General features: G+C 46.8%; 2 protein-coding genes across 4 annotated transcripts in view; one reads left to right on the forward strand and one right to left on the reverse strand.

Moving 5' to 3' along the window:
• The window catches only part of LOC122367768 (general transcription factor IIH subunit 2-like), an 80,559-nt gene that overhangs the window by 51,709 nt on the left and 14,115 nt on the right, over positions 1 to 14,735 (forward strand). The window contains exon 10 of one of the 2 annotated variants that reach the window (XM_043341151.1): positions 4,569 to 4,651. The exons of the other annotated variant lie outside the window; for it this stretch is intronic. Within the exon in view, the coding sequence (XP_043197086.1) occupies positions 4,569 to 4,622 (54 nt within the window). The 3' untranslated portion in view covers positions 4,623 to 4,651. Of the gene's footprint in view, positions 1 to 4,568; positions 4,652 to 14,735 lie in introns of those variants that run through there. 2 annotated transcript variants of the gene reach the window in all.
• The window catches only part of LOC122367767, a 65,434-nt gene that overhangs the window by 35,478 nt on the left and 15,221 nt on the right, over positions 1 to 14,735 (reverse strand). For both annotated transcript variants that reach the window (XM_043341148.1, XM_043341149.1), the window contains exons 3-5: positions 4,121 to 4,187; positions 3,670 to 3,722; positions 2,926 to 3,178 (exon numbers count right to left, since the gene is read on the reverse strand). In XM_043341148.1, coding sequence (XP_043197083.1) covers positions 2,926 to 3,178; positions 3,670 to 3,722; positions 4,121 to 4,187 — 373 coding nt within the window. The remainder of the gene's footprint in view (positions 1 to 2,925; positions 3,179 to 3,669; positions 3,723 to 4,120; positions 4,188 to 14,735) is intronic.

Here is a 14,735-nt window from a genome sequence, read left to right on the forward strand (position 1 = left end):
AGCGACAGGCACGATGAATGTGTTGCGGCATCACGTCAATCAACAAATGTATTGAGGTGTTGGCTCCCATGAATGACGTCAAACGAGCCATATACTGCGTTGCGTACACAGCAATTGTCCCTTATAATTACATTTCTGGCCTTGGCCATTCTATGATTACGTAACACGGCCATAGCCATGATGATTTACATAACCTGTTGATCGCCCGTGCCATGGTTCCGTCACGTCCTCTTGACCTAGCTACCCAGACTCGTAGGGGAAGGTGGGGTAAGACGGACCAGCTAAGGTTTGAGGCCGCATATCTTGCTACACTGCTCTCGTAATTCATATTATTTATAGTCTTCGGAATGCTCAATCCTTCCTCTGTTGATATGTGTTAAGACTAAATTTCAAATTAAAGACATCTAGGTGGTGGATGCTCTTAAAGAGAGACATGTCAAAAACTCAGACAAGAAAAAACGTGGGGTAAGACGGACCACCCAGCAGTGCCTGCTATCCGTTCATGTGTGTTACACTTCTGCTCTGTACTCTTGTAAGAAAAAGTAACCAGAATGGTAAAATAACAAAATGAGCCTTTATTCTTTACTCATGTGTGATGGAAGTGCAGCTAAAAGCTGGGACCATGTGTGTTGATTGTCGTTTGGCATGAATGCATGCTAACTGAGCACTTGCATGCATGGCTCACATGCAACAAAGACTCCTTCCTGAAAAATTAGCTTACTTAAACTTGTGCCATTGTTTTGGAAAAAAACTTCCCATATGCAGGGTACAATGGACCACCACAGGGTAAGATGGACCACAGTGGTCCGTCTTGCCCCAAATCTAAATTCTGCCATTATCATGACGTATATGTCAAATAGCCCAACATTGCAAAACCTTGCCTTTCCTAAAGTGTGACTATAACTAAGTTTATAACTTTGTTCTTCACAGTAAAGTGCAAAATAGAAACTAATCATGCAAGAAAGGCGCCGTAATTGAATCACCCGTAGACCTCTTATATTAGATCGGTTTGACGAAAAACAACATTTTTCTCAATAACTCAAAAGCTATGCATCCTAGCAGCATGAGCTCAAGGTGGCCATTGTTACGAAGGAAAACAAACATAGTGAGTGCATAAAGCAGTAGATACCAGCAGCGGTTCAGCCGGGAGGGCTGGTGGTCCGTCTTGCCCCGCTGGGCCGTCTTACCCCACCTTCCCCTACCTATACCGAAAAGAATACGTCGACCCAAGGTACGTGACTTTCCCTCTCGCCTCTAGCGTTTGTATTTTGTTTCATTTTGTCCATCCCAATGCATGTCAATATATTTTCCATATATCTTTCGTTTCTTCTTTATTTCTCCTTCTCATTATCTTGATTTCTAGCTTCTCTTTTTCATTCTCCTCCTCCCCTCCTCTCCTCTCCCCATTTTCCCTGTCTCATTTCCCATCCTGTGCCGCTCTCTCCGGGGCCAGTTAGCGCCAATTGCCCTGGCCGCCGGCGGCCGTCGAGTGTGACCCACTTGTGTCTGACCACCCAGCGCCACGCCGCGCCGCCGCGCCAGACACGCCGCCGCCGACCTCTGACGTCATCGGTGACGTATGCCGCGGCTCTCCAAGCTGACCGTCGGAGGTCGCTAAACGGATCGGAGCTGATTGGACGCCTCCTCACAGTCGATATAGAGCCGGAGCCGATCTCGTTACGATGGCCAGCCGCGTCCGAGGCGTTCCAACTCCGGACAGAGACGTCCCGGACCCGGGCCATCTTCAGGGGCGTTCTCCATGATAAGACTCCCGAACAGAGCAGCCTGCTCAGTGCTCAGTGGTGGTGACATCGGCTGAATAAAAGAATGCATTATTATTGACCCAATATAGTGACCGACTCAACTTTCTCATTATTTATACAAGGGCTAAATTCTTTGTAGTTGTAAACGTATGCATTGTGCGTTTTGGAAACAGGCAACATACAGGTGCATGGACGGGTTGCACACTGTGCACGGGCTGAACTCTGCCGTATGGGCTGCAGAAACCCGTGTTTTATAGAAGCAGGTGCGATGACGGAACGTTAATTTGTATAGAATCACGCCTACATCAGCCAGGCTAAGACGTCACACTGTCATTGTTGATCAATGCAGCAGGCCGTCGGCGAATAAGCGTCGTTTACTCCATACGAGGCTGTTTATGAAAACAGTTAACGAACGTCTTTCTGTGCGTCATGCGTCCCAACAGTGGGGACCTAACGACGCTACCGCGCGTATCCTACAGAGAACAGATGAAAGCGCCTTCAATTACCGTCGCGGGCCGGTGCGCTGTTCCTCGGTACGCCCCACGTAAAAACCTCTTACGGCAGGTCTTTCTGCATCGCTCGGGCCTCTGACGACTGATCAGGCGTACGGCCAGTGGCTGCGTCGCGAATGATTTGCTCGTTTGTGTGCGAGTTTCTGGACTCGTTACCGACAGTTTGTCCTTGGGCGGCGCTTTGTCGGTGGTTCCCGTCCTCGGGGCGGCTGGTGCCAACCGCGACAGACTGAAGGACGTCATTCCGCGGCCAGCAGGGCGCCAATCAGGGGGTAATTGTGTTTGTTAGAGATTATTGTGCGGCTACATACTTGGCGAGAATGTGCCAATTGTTCTGCGGGATGCTGGAACACATAGCGATAGTTGATCAGGAACACTGAGGAAAGGTCGACAAAAAAGTCCCTCGTCTAGAAAGTACAAATATCTATCCAGAAATTCAATCGATTACTTTGATATTGTTTATTAATTCATTTTGTATTGAGGAACGGCGTGATGTAGCTTCTCTATACCCCAAAAGAGATATTTTGGCCTTTACTCAATCGCTTCCCGTAATTAATTCTGTGACTCCAACTAGAGCCATCAGCTTCTCTCAGCATGGATCATGAGCTAAACCAGCCACTTCACTCGCCCTCCACGCCTCCCTCTCTCACCTATTCTGCCACATCCAGGCAGGCAGCACTTTGAGACAGTTTTTGGCCAGCAGTCGCTCGTCGCGGTAGTAGCCGATCCAGTACTCTGTGCAGCGGTTCTCCATGTTCTCGTGCGGCAGCTCGCGGTGGCCGAACCTCTCCTTGGTGCGGAAGCGGCCGCCGCGGTGCGAGCTGACCTCGACAGAGACCAGCCGCCGGGAGCTGCCAGAGCTCGGGTCGCCCAGGCTCAGAATCACCGTGTCGTTGCCCAGCTCTGTGGGATTGGGGAGAGATTGAATCGGCATTTAGGGATCTGATCAGCGTGACACCCGGGCCCTGGTGATGTGGGCTTTTACAAGACTAACGTTGTGACCCGGAACATATACCTAATTTTGTTGATATGATATAAAACACAATGATCCGTGCATAGAATCCGACCTATAACGATCAGATGCGATCATTGATTGCTCTGTTGGAATGGATGAGTATACACTTAAACATATCGGGGATCTGTGTCGCAATTGGTGCTACATGTCTAGCTACATTTTTGGTAGACTGAATACAAAGGTCTACCGAACTTTGGCGTTTGCGCTTCGCTGTTTAGAACGGCGTCATATTTAATTTTGAGTCCATCATTCTTCACCTTTTTCCTTCCCACCGGTAAACTTTTCGGTGTTGCGCCAGCTCATTTCTTTCTGACCTGTTAGTTCCTTTAATGCTCTATTTGATCTCTCTATAGTCTATATCCCTTTTCTCACCACTCACCAGTAAACTCCTCGGTGTGCCGCCAGTTCATTTCTATCTCACGGGACCGAGGCCTGGGGACGGTACAGCGAACAGTGATGGTCTGTCTCGAGTGGCATGACAGGTAACCGTAACAAACGGGAGCCTTTTCAAAGAGTGACAAACATGTCCAACGGAAATGAAACACGCGTGGTAATTAAAACGTTTATTCAATATAAAATTATCTCTTTACATAAAATAGAAGGGAACGTCTGTCATTCAATGCTAGGTCGCAGTACCTAATTGGAAAGAAACTTTTGCTTCTATGCGTAGGTGCAAAAAGTATTATCATGGATGAATTTGCAACAGTTCTATAGACCAAGCCTTCGCAAAGTATTGCCCAATAATAACAGCTGAAAAAAACGGCAAAATATCGAAACAAATTTGACCAGGCGCTGGTCCGGCAGAATTCCCCTTAGTCTCTGCAACTTACTTTGTGAGCGGTGAGACGGTCAGATGCACCATGACAGGCGGCCCGCGCAGCTCCTCCGCACTGCACACTGCAACGGCCGGCGGGTCAGAGGTGAGGGCCGGGGTCACGGGGCAGGGTCAGAGGTCACGTGCACCGTCAGCGCCGCTGGTGGGTGCCGACAGCGCCCAATGAGCCATGTCCGGGAGTGTGAATTATGTCATCTCGCCACCCCGGTCCGTGGGTTTAACGGTGTACGCGCCAGTCTGTCCTCAATCGGTGTGAAGTTGAATGATATGAAAGTTGATGAGGTGTTGAGCTTAATGGTTTTAAACTGTGCCCTGATGTTCTCTGTGGTTGTAAAATGAAACTCAATCTTCCAGTGAAATCGTGATGACCGGCAGAACTCGATATTCAGTTCTGCGGCAATGATCGTTGTTTCTGCGATTATTGCGATTTCCCATTTCGACAGGAGACGCAACTCATCACCAAACGATGGGCGTGGGATCGCCCACTCACCCATTGACTGAGGCGCGGCTGGAATTGAAAAGAACCAAAGAATAGCAATTCAGTCTGACTGGCTATCAGCGGACTAAAGGTCAGCGTCTTCATTGATCAACTGGGTGAATTTTGCATGCAACCCAGAACTTCGCTCAAAGAACATGAAGGCGATTTACTTTGATCATCGCGTGGGTGTGGTGTCGATGACCGTTTCGATGTCCGGAACCAAAGGTGAAGTAAATTTTTACGAGGCGCTGTCTGAATTATTGCGATTCAATCAGAGGCGAAATATCGCGTTTCTTTGTGATTTATTTGTTCGATGATGCCCACATTATAAAATATTGTTGTCGACATCGACAGGCCAAATTTATAGTTACCTTCTGTTCTGGGAGCTAGGTAGGGTAAAGTGCCTAATTAGCGACCCTTTCCGATTTGCGACCTACCTCCCTACAGAAAAACTGGCAGGAGAAAACGGGGTAAAAACATCGTCAAAAGGTCAGCCATACTTTGGTTATCAAATTAAATTATTTTCCGGTCGTCGATGTTTCTGGTGGCACGTTTCAGGTGAGTTTAAGTAAAAATACGAGTTTCTTATCCAAAAAGTGTGTGTTTGGGCCCTCTCTGATGAAAAGCGATGCACATTAGGATGATGCACCTTTTTTTATTCTGAATCGACATTCCTTTTGTCAATTGATTGCCGTTTTCCCATAGTGAATCGCTCAACTGTGCACAGCATGGCGGTTAAAAATGTGTCGCAACTCATATTTCCTATTTGCGCCTGACATGGTCGCAAATAGCTCAAGAAGGGAAAGAAAGGGGAAAAGGGAGAAATGAAAATGAGGTGTTGCTGAAGCTTGCAATGTGTGGCAGGGGATGCCAAATGTCGTCACCGACTGCAGGGGTGCCGAATTCAGCGCGGACCTCAAAGATCATACGAGATAGCCCGCAAAATTTGGGTTTCCGCCTTCTTTTCGCCTTCAGTGCATCACGTGATCAGTTTTTACTTACGTAAATGTGTTGGATAAACGTGCATGTTCGAGTGATTGAGTGCTTTGCGTATAGGTTACCTTTTTGAGATCATATTTCATCTTTTCAGGCGTCGCATTTTTTTTTTGCCATTTTTAATATGGGGAAACCCATAGACTTATTAGCGACCCTCCCCGGTCGCTAATCGGGAAGAGTTCCCTATTAGCGTTTTTTTTTTGCAATGGTCTGCCAAAATGCTCACTACAAATAAGTTAGTGAATATTGGGGCAGAAAATGACTATATTTTAATAGAAAAATGAACGATCTCTCCGAAAATCAAGCCAGTAATACAGTGGCACCCACAGAGCGTGAGCAATGACGGTTCAAATTAAGGGGGTCGCTAATTAGGCACCTTACCCTACCGATCCCGCAAAATATTGCATGGTTGCCTAGGAATTGTCTTACATTTGAACAATTTCGGTAGGTACTCTTTTTGCTGTTGGACCCTTAACCCTCGCACGACCAGGCCATTTCTCATAACACGAACGACCAGGGGGGGGGGGGGGTTGTTACGACCCCCCCCTGGCGTTTCGAAACGGAAGGTCGTAGAGCTTAGCGGAAAAAACCAACGGATTGCTCTCAACGAGATCTCGCGATTGGTGGTATATTTTTTGGTCCTAGGTCAACATTTGACCTACTTTTGACCGGTCAAAGGGGGCGTTCCACGACAAATCGACAAGTGCCCTGCACCCTCATATTTTATTTTTTGCTTAAAATTGGTCTAATGGGTTGTGATGGGCGGGGAAGCCAGCTGTGGCAAGGATTTTTTTTTTCTTCGAACAACGGTTTCCGAGATATAGCCTCGGGCAATTCTTGGAGTTCGCGCTGCAGCCCTATGTTTGGCGGCCTATAACTCAGAAACTATTGGTTTTTTACGATAAAAACTTCATATGGTTCAATTCACAATCAACCAACAAACATTTTGGCCATCTCGGATTTTCAATTTTTGAAAATTTTGATCACGTGACCTTTTGTCCTATTTTTCGAAGAGTGACCTTGATATTTTTCCCACTGAAAGTTGCAATTTTGTCTGATGACGATTAAAGCCTTATCAATTGTCATTCATATGCGATGATAAAAAAAGTGGTTATCGCCCTGTGTTGACCTCAGGTCAGGTCATTTTTATGACCTGTCCATTATTACGAGCGGGAGCGACAGCGAGATCTCGAGAATAAAGCAAGATAGCGACAAGCGGTAAACGGTAAAGGGTACACACGGATAAGGTCTATAATTTTTACCGAGGTCATTTTCAGGTCAGGTCAAAGATGACGTCACAGGAGCTAAAAGGAAGTCAAAATAGCGGCACTACACATATATATGAAGTTTTTCTCGAATAACTTTCAAGGTATCCCGGCTAGGAACAAACTAATAGCACCATCGTGATCCTCTCGTCGATCCGCATCGAAGCATATGTATGTTGACCTCGAAAGGTCGAAAGGTCAAAAGTTGACCTTAGGTCACGTGATCTACGGTCAACTTTTGACCTTTCGACCTTTCGAGGTCAACATACATATGTTTCGATGCGGATCGACGAGAGGATCACGATGCTGCTATTAGTTTGTTCCTAGCTGGTATACCTTGAAAGTTATTCGAGAAAAACTTCACATATATGTATAGTGCCGCTATTTTGACTTCCTTTTAGCTCCTGTGACGTCATCTTTGACCTGACCTGAAAATGACCTCAGTAAAAATTATAGACCTTATCCGTGTGTACCCTTTAACGTTTACCGCTTGTCGCTATCTTGCTTTATTCTCGAGATCTCGCTGTCGCTCCCGCTCGTAATAATGGACAGGTCATAAAAATGACCTGACCTGAGGTCAACGCAGGGCGATAACCACTTTTTTTATTATCGCATATGAATGACAATTGATAAGGCTTTAATCGTCATCAGACAAAATTGCAACTTTCAGTGGGGAAAATATCAAGGTCACTCTTCGAAAAATAGGACAAAAGGTCACGTGATCAAAATTTTCAGAAATTGAAAATCCGAGATAGCCAAAATGTTTGTTGGTTGATTGTGAGTTGAACCATGTAAAGTTTTTATCGTAAAAAACCAATAGTTTCTGAGTTATAGGCCGCCAAACATAGGGCTGCAGCGCGAACTCCAGGAATTGCCCGAGGCTATATCTCGGAAACCGTTGTTCGAAGAAAAAAATCCTTGCCACAGCTGGCTTCCCCACCCATCACAACCTCTTACACCTGTTTTCAACGAAGAATAAAATATGAGGGTGCAAATTTAATTTTTTATTTGTCGATTAGTCGTGGAACAAATAGGTCAAATTTAGGTCATAGGTCAAAAAAATAGGTCAAATAGGTCAAATTTTCGGAAAAATAGACTTTTTTCAACTTTCCGCGGCGATTGCGGCAAAACGGTGGGAGATATCGACTTGAAACCTTCACTATCGTGTTCCTTGATCAATTCTCTATCGTTTGGTATGTATTTCATTTCCCTAGCTCTAAAAATGGCGCGTTGGGAGCGCCGGAAGTCGGCAAGGTCACAGTCGGCGGCAGAAATTCGAAAAATCAAAATTTAAATTTTTGAAATCTGATTGTATTTTTGGATTAGGAAGGTCCATTTGCTCCTTATAGAAGCTAATATTGCTGCATATTCCCATTGAGGTGACAAGAATTAGCAAAATAGTGGTTCGGGCGCTTTTCAAAAATAGTACCGGACGCTGTTCCTCTTATGACGTCATAACTCCGTGACCTGACCTGACCCGGTCAATTTTCTTGCACCACACGATAGCCAATGCTTGCCCCAACATGCATGGGAAGTTTCATCATGATCCATCAAACAATGTGGGTATCACCGGCAGAAAACCTAGGGATTCGGCGCACACGTTTGGTAACTGTCGGCCGGAGGCTGTACCTCTTATGACGTCATAACTCCGTGACCTGACATGACCCGATCAATTTTTTTCGGCAAAAGATGCGCAAAGGTTGCCCCAGAGGGTATTGAAAATTTCAGCCCGCTACGACAAGCCGTTTAGCGTGCACTTCGAAAAAAAACCTCAGGGGGGGGGGGGGTGATACAACCCCCCCCCCCCAGGCGTTCTAGGGTTAATTTGAATAACCTTGTGACATATTTTCCAAGCATTTCATTAGCAAGTTATGGTATTTTATTGTTGACCCAGAACGCTGAGTAATCATCAATTCCTCTCAACGGTGGCGCAGTAGGACTAACGCAAAACAGATTTTCCATCAGCTAGGAAAGTCCATACCATTTCACAGATCTGCGGCATACGAGAGGAAAGGAAAACCACCGCCTCAGGAAAACGAGACATGCCGAACATTCTCTGCAAGGCAGTGAGTCGGCCTCTGCATCTCAATTCCTCGAACCCGGATTTGTGCTCGATGACTTTCAGTGACGTCACACAGCAGGGGTGACGTCACGGCAAGGCCGGCATCTCGTCGGTCATCGATCACGGTCGGTTATTGTTTCGCCTCGTGTCCAGAAGTGGCGGTTACTCATGACTGGCATATTTCAGGCGTCGGCGGAAAGCCCTAATGGTTTGGAGCGCCCGGGGGTGGGTCCGTACCGCAGGCGAATAATGAAGCTGTCTTGGTCCAGGATTGTGCGGACCAGAGCGGGTGGCCGTGGAGACTGCGCCATCCAGTCATGGAGGGGTGCCGTTAGTGAAATAGTCATCGTTGAATATTTCCCCACATGGTTCATTCTTTCTTTTCGCGCAGTGTCTTTACAGGATGTCGATAAAAAAGAAGATTCAAGATATTACCTGATGTTCCTCTGATTTCCGAGTCTGATTTCCGAGTTTATCTTTTTGTCATCTGTGACAACTGATTACGGCTTCCTATTCCCCTGGTCTCCCTAGTTGCGTATGGGTGTGCAATGAAGAAACAAAAATATTTGGACAAGTTGCATGTTTGGAATGTTCTGTTCTCTGGGTAGAAAAGAAGTTATGTATCCACGACTCATACTTTGGGACGAACCGTGATCTTTATACGATTTTTCAAAGCACCAAAGACCCATGCAGCGGGCTCAAAAGGCACTTCGGCCTCTTGAGAGCAGAGCCAAAGCAATCTCCAAATGGCACCATGAGTTGGTGGAATCTCCTTGCTCGGGGTCCCCAGGGCTCCTCCGGCCGCCTCTGGTGTCTCGGTGAGTTTATCGCCCGCCGCTGCCGCTGTCAGTTACTCTCTGCCGGTGCCGGCTCCTTGTGTCATGCATCATCGTCCCCCTGCCCTCGGGCGACCAAAGGTCACCGGTCGGGGCACAGGGCAGCACGTGCAGCCGGCAGCCCACCGCCGCCAATGGGCCCAGACTGCGGCAGTAAAGGTCACGCATGTAGGAACGGTGTAATTGTGACGTGTGCGCCGGAGAGGCAGCTTCTGCGACGGGTCATGCAGATGCGATCTGACCTTTGGTTAGGTGGCCCTTGTAGATTAGGCATCAGGGCAACAGTCTATTGCTTTATAGGAATTTCCTTTTAACCCTAACGCAGCTACCTCTTTTGTGCCGATTGAACAAAGGATATGTGGAGTCCTTAATCAAACATTCAAAAATTTGGCCACAGCTCGTTCAGGTATCTAGACTTATTTGGGCAATTGCCTTGACAATCAGCGGCAAACTTTTTGCACATGAGATGACGCCCCAATCACCCACGCCTTTTAAGGTGTCTGATAATTTTTACGTGTAGTTAGAGGCTTCTTCTCTTGAAGGAATGCCTCAAGTAAACACATTTTTCATTCATCATTGACAAAGCAAGAAAACGAAAAACACGTTTTTTCATGTACTGCCAGTGCTACCTCGCTACTGGTGCACCAATATTATATCGTTGCTGGTGTTTTTTATCCTTGCTAAGACTACATTCAGGACTTAGGTACAAAAGTCCTGCATACACCGATGAACGCATCGTCCGCATCATCCGATCGGAAGCCCCATTGTGCGCGTATACCTATAAATTCACAACCGTTTCTCTACACACCCGGTCGAAGCCGTATAGCTGCAAACATCCGACACATAGAAGCTATATTAGTGGAGGTATTTATTTGTTATAACTGTGTTAGTTTGTGGTTGAATGCTATGTTCCTACAGTGTACCTATATATTTTCTGCCTGCTATGCATGCCCACCTGGTTCATCAAAACTATTATCTGTTTAGTGATGCATTAAAAAAAGCATTTGCGTCTTCGGCTACTAAGTGGTATGGTAACTAATATTGGTAGCGATCACACTTCACTCTCAGTCATAATTTGCCAAAATCGAACTTAGTTGAAGACACTGATATGAATTACTAAGCCGTTGTGTCCCAGGACCTCTCCGCTGATATGGTGTTTTCGACGGTCATCCTGCCGTGACTTGATCTATATAGGTCTCCGGCACGTCGCGGGCTCAACTCACCGCCAAAGACTTTTTAGACGGCGCAGATCCCCAGACGGTGTTTGTAAACGTCAAAAATAAGGCAACAACTAGAAAACGCACAGCGAGGATCTATGTCAATGCGCCACTAATTATTTGGAATGTTGATTTTCCAAAGTGCTGTTTTCTTGGACGTCGCAGGACGAACATTCTCGGAAGGTACGTCATTATCTTTCTGACGGTTCATTACGATGTAGACTAGATTCTACCTGTGAGTAATTCAGCGTGTGCATTTTGTAGTCCACTGGCTGATTGCCCTCCTTGATGTTTGAACTCTGAAGGCCTCAACTTCAGTAGCGTCATTTCGTTGCAAATTGTGTTTTTGCGTAGGTGCGATGTTCAGAGCTCTTCTCAGGATGCGATAGGGGATGGTGCTCTGAGAAGCATAACGACGCGCGATGGCATCGTTTTTAGCATAAATCTTGTTAGCGTCTAGCAATGCCTGCTTTAACGGCCAATCAGCAGCATACAGGCAGCGATTTGCCCAATTATCTGGCATGGCGGAGCTTGGAGTCTCTGATCATTTCAGTGGCTGAGTTATCGGTATCAGCGTTGCTTACGGTGAACATATACCTAGCACATATCTGCTTACAATAAACAAAAAAAAATATGATTTAGGTACCATTGAACGCCGTCCATCAATAGTAAAAATTACTAAGCCGTATTTTTATCTCGTTTTGTTCCATGCCAGGCATGAGCCTGCAGTTATCGTTTACCGCTGTGGTATCTATATAAAGTACCTACCCTTGGGATATTTGTGTGTAATGCCGACATTTGTGAGTTGGTGGTGAGACTCAGTCGTTATTTTTTGCTGCTGCTATATCCATGTGTTGCGCTGAATAAACTTGAGCCAGCGTATCCCTGATAGGCTATCAGGGATACGCTGGCTCAAGTTTATTCAGCGCAAGTGATAGGACCGGTGGTGTTTTGGTCCGTCATTCTACATGGATGTACAGGTTTGCGTCGCCGACTGTGCATGCATGCTTGGTACACCTCTGCGACTATACCCACATAAATATCCTATCCATGCGTGTTTGTGCGGATACGGACATAGCTCCTCATCATTCATCGTCGACCTAACATTTATTTGATTATTTGCGCCGCTGAATGCTCCTCGGCCGTTTTTGCTCCTCGGGGTCGGTACCTCAGGCCGAGCCATGTTTTGCCACGTATCGTCGCCATTCGTTACTGTGGGTCACATGCCCTTGTAGCTCGCGCTGGGTCATTGCTGTGGGCGACCGGAATCGATCGTTGAGCTACCGATGGCACCGGATGTGCCGGGACGAGGACAGGCCGCAGCAGCTGCCAGCCGGTGCCGTAATCAGGGGACCACAGAGACGCGACAATGACCCACGAGTGGTGCCACGAGCGGATCGGGGCACGGTCAACGACAGTGGGCATCAATAGGTGTTATTACGTTATTAGGTGTCAAGGCTAAGGGGAATATCAGACCCAATTCTTATCAGTTGTAGTTATCGGTATAACACGTATCCCTAAAAAGTGATTCCTTTTTTACGGCATTACGTGAAATCCTTGCGTATCCTGGGCCTAGTGACCAGCCGCTTAAATTACATACTCGTAATCACATGGCCTATTTTGTGTTATTCGTCGTTCAGTGACCTATTGGAAAATAATACCGATGCATGAAACACGGCGTGCCTCATAATCGGTAGACACGACAGCCTCTAAACCAATTCACCGCCTTGCAGACTCTGAATGACCAAACAAGAAGACTCTCCCAATGGCGGCATCGCTATGTTTTACATGTGCGACACCTGGACGAGACCAAGATTGACGAGAATGGCCATCCGCGGGGCCCGGTTTGTAAGTTCAGCGTCTGACTGCCGTATATCTAACACCGTCTGAAACCGGACCGAAGCCACCGGTCCGGGACGTTGCCCGCTCCCGGTCAGGTCGGACGACTGTACGGGAAGTTACACAGAGTACAAGACGTGTTTGGGCCGCTGTACGATTTTGCGGGAGTTGCACAGAGTCCTCGACGTGTTGAGGCCGCTGCCCGGGTGTTCCGTGTTGGTTTTACCGGAGCGGACGTGGCTAGCGGTGACGGTTTAACGGTGGCGGAAAGCGCCTCTTGTTCGACCTCACACGGATGTGGCTCTCATCGGCCGCGTCCGGTGATCCACGGATTAGTACGGCGCGGCTGCGGCGGTTTGGTGTCGGCACTGGTGGCGGTCGTGGAAGCATTGGTGCTGGTGACGATAGGGATGGTGCTGTGTTTGTGCTGGTGTCAGTGTAGGTGTCAGTGGTACCAATGTTGGTGTGGTGGTGAATGTTGTGTTGCAAACATAATAAATAAAAAATGGCAGCGATAACAATGGAGACGGGCTCTAGCTGTGGTTGGGACTTGATGGCTATAAAAGTGATTGTATCATGTCATGTACTTGTCTTATGTAAAGTAGTGATGCACCGATGTTAGCATGAAGAAAAATGTGTCTCAGACTTACAACGGTGAGAACATATTACTACTGGCTTAGGTGGAATGTTTGTAGTTAACTGTAGGAAGCAGTACTCACAGGACAAAAGTTTACATATGTTGTGTACACCGAGACAGATAACACGTCGATAAAATCGGGGGCAGCCATGCGCCCTGCTGGAATATGATCGAAACAACTCTCTGATAATGATCCTATTCATAAATGGTCTTACCGGTCTTATCATTGAAGTATAATTACCGAAATCTGTACCAAGGTCATGAGTCATTGTTATCCAACTAACAGGATATTTGTGTATCGTTTGACATTGTCCTCAGTTCTCTCGCCCATTCTTAACTCTGAAAAGCTTTTGGCAGCAGAAACACAAACAGCATTTGACAAGCGAGCAATGGACCAATGGACCATGATCCATGGGAATAGCTAGCATTGTTCTGAGCTCGAAACAACAGCGCAGTTCCGAGATCAATACACCGGAGATGGTTTCGTAAGCGTCAATCTCTTCATATCCGGTGCTGTTCCTTTCTGTTGCAGCCTTGCTCCCTATAAGATTGCGGTTGTGGCATTTAGTGCCAGATTTGACACGAAATTTGCTTCGTCGAGCTAGTGCGCTTGCTGAGTTAAGTGTCATATCCGGTGAAGCAATACAGACAGGCATACGGATCAGACTGTCAGACGGACAGACTGACAGATGGACGGCGAACAGACGGACCAGACGGACAAACGGACTGACAGACGGACAGACGGACAGACGGGCAAACAGGCAACAGCGCAACATATGTGCTCCATGGCCCAAATCTGATTGCGCATCTATCGGGAATGAGCAAACCCAAACTCTGTGGTCTCCGGAGGCCCAGCAGCGTCCGATAGCTGAATAAGTTTACGCCGGTGCACGGGGTACTTTGCAATGCAGAAGCGGTTAGCGATATGGTCATCGCCTTGCAGGTATGCTGAGTGAGACGTTATAGAAGTAACAGAGGATGAATTGAATGGCATAATTGCATGACGATGTGTATGGCCTCAGGGTAATGAAATTATGATTTTGTCTCAGAAGAAATGTTGTGCTTAAACTGGTTAACCTATCAATTTTTTATTGTTTGACTGAATTAAGTTTATTAATGGACTGAATTTCACAATTTTTGCATGCAATGAGGCAACAGTAGCGAACAAATGAATGCACAACAAGTAGGTATACAAACACAAACATACATGTAGGTGCCCCTATTCTGTATAGTGTTCGCATTGCGGGTAGACAGTAGACTGATTTTATGCAAATGCCAGC

The sequence above is a fragment of the Amphibalanus amphitrite genome, unplaced genomic scaffold (genome assembly GCF_019059575.1).
Source record: "Amphibalanus amphitrite isolate SeventyFive unplaced genomic scaffold, NRLGWU_Aamphi_draft 000895F_arrow, whole genome shotgun sequence".
In the NCBI taxonomy this organism is placed as follows: domain Eukaryota; kingdom Metazoa; phylum Arthropoda; class Thecostraca; order Balanomorpha; family Balanidae; genus Amphibalanus; species Amphibalanus amphitrite.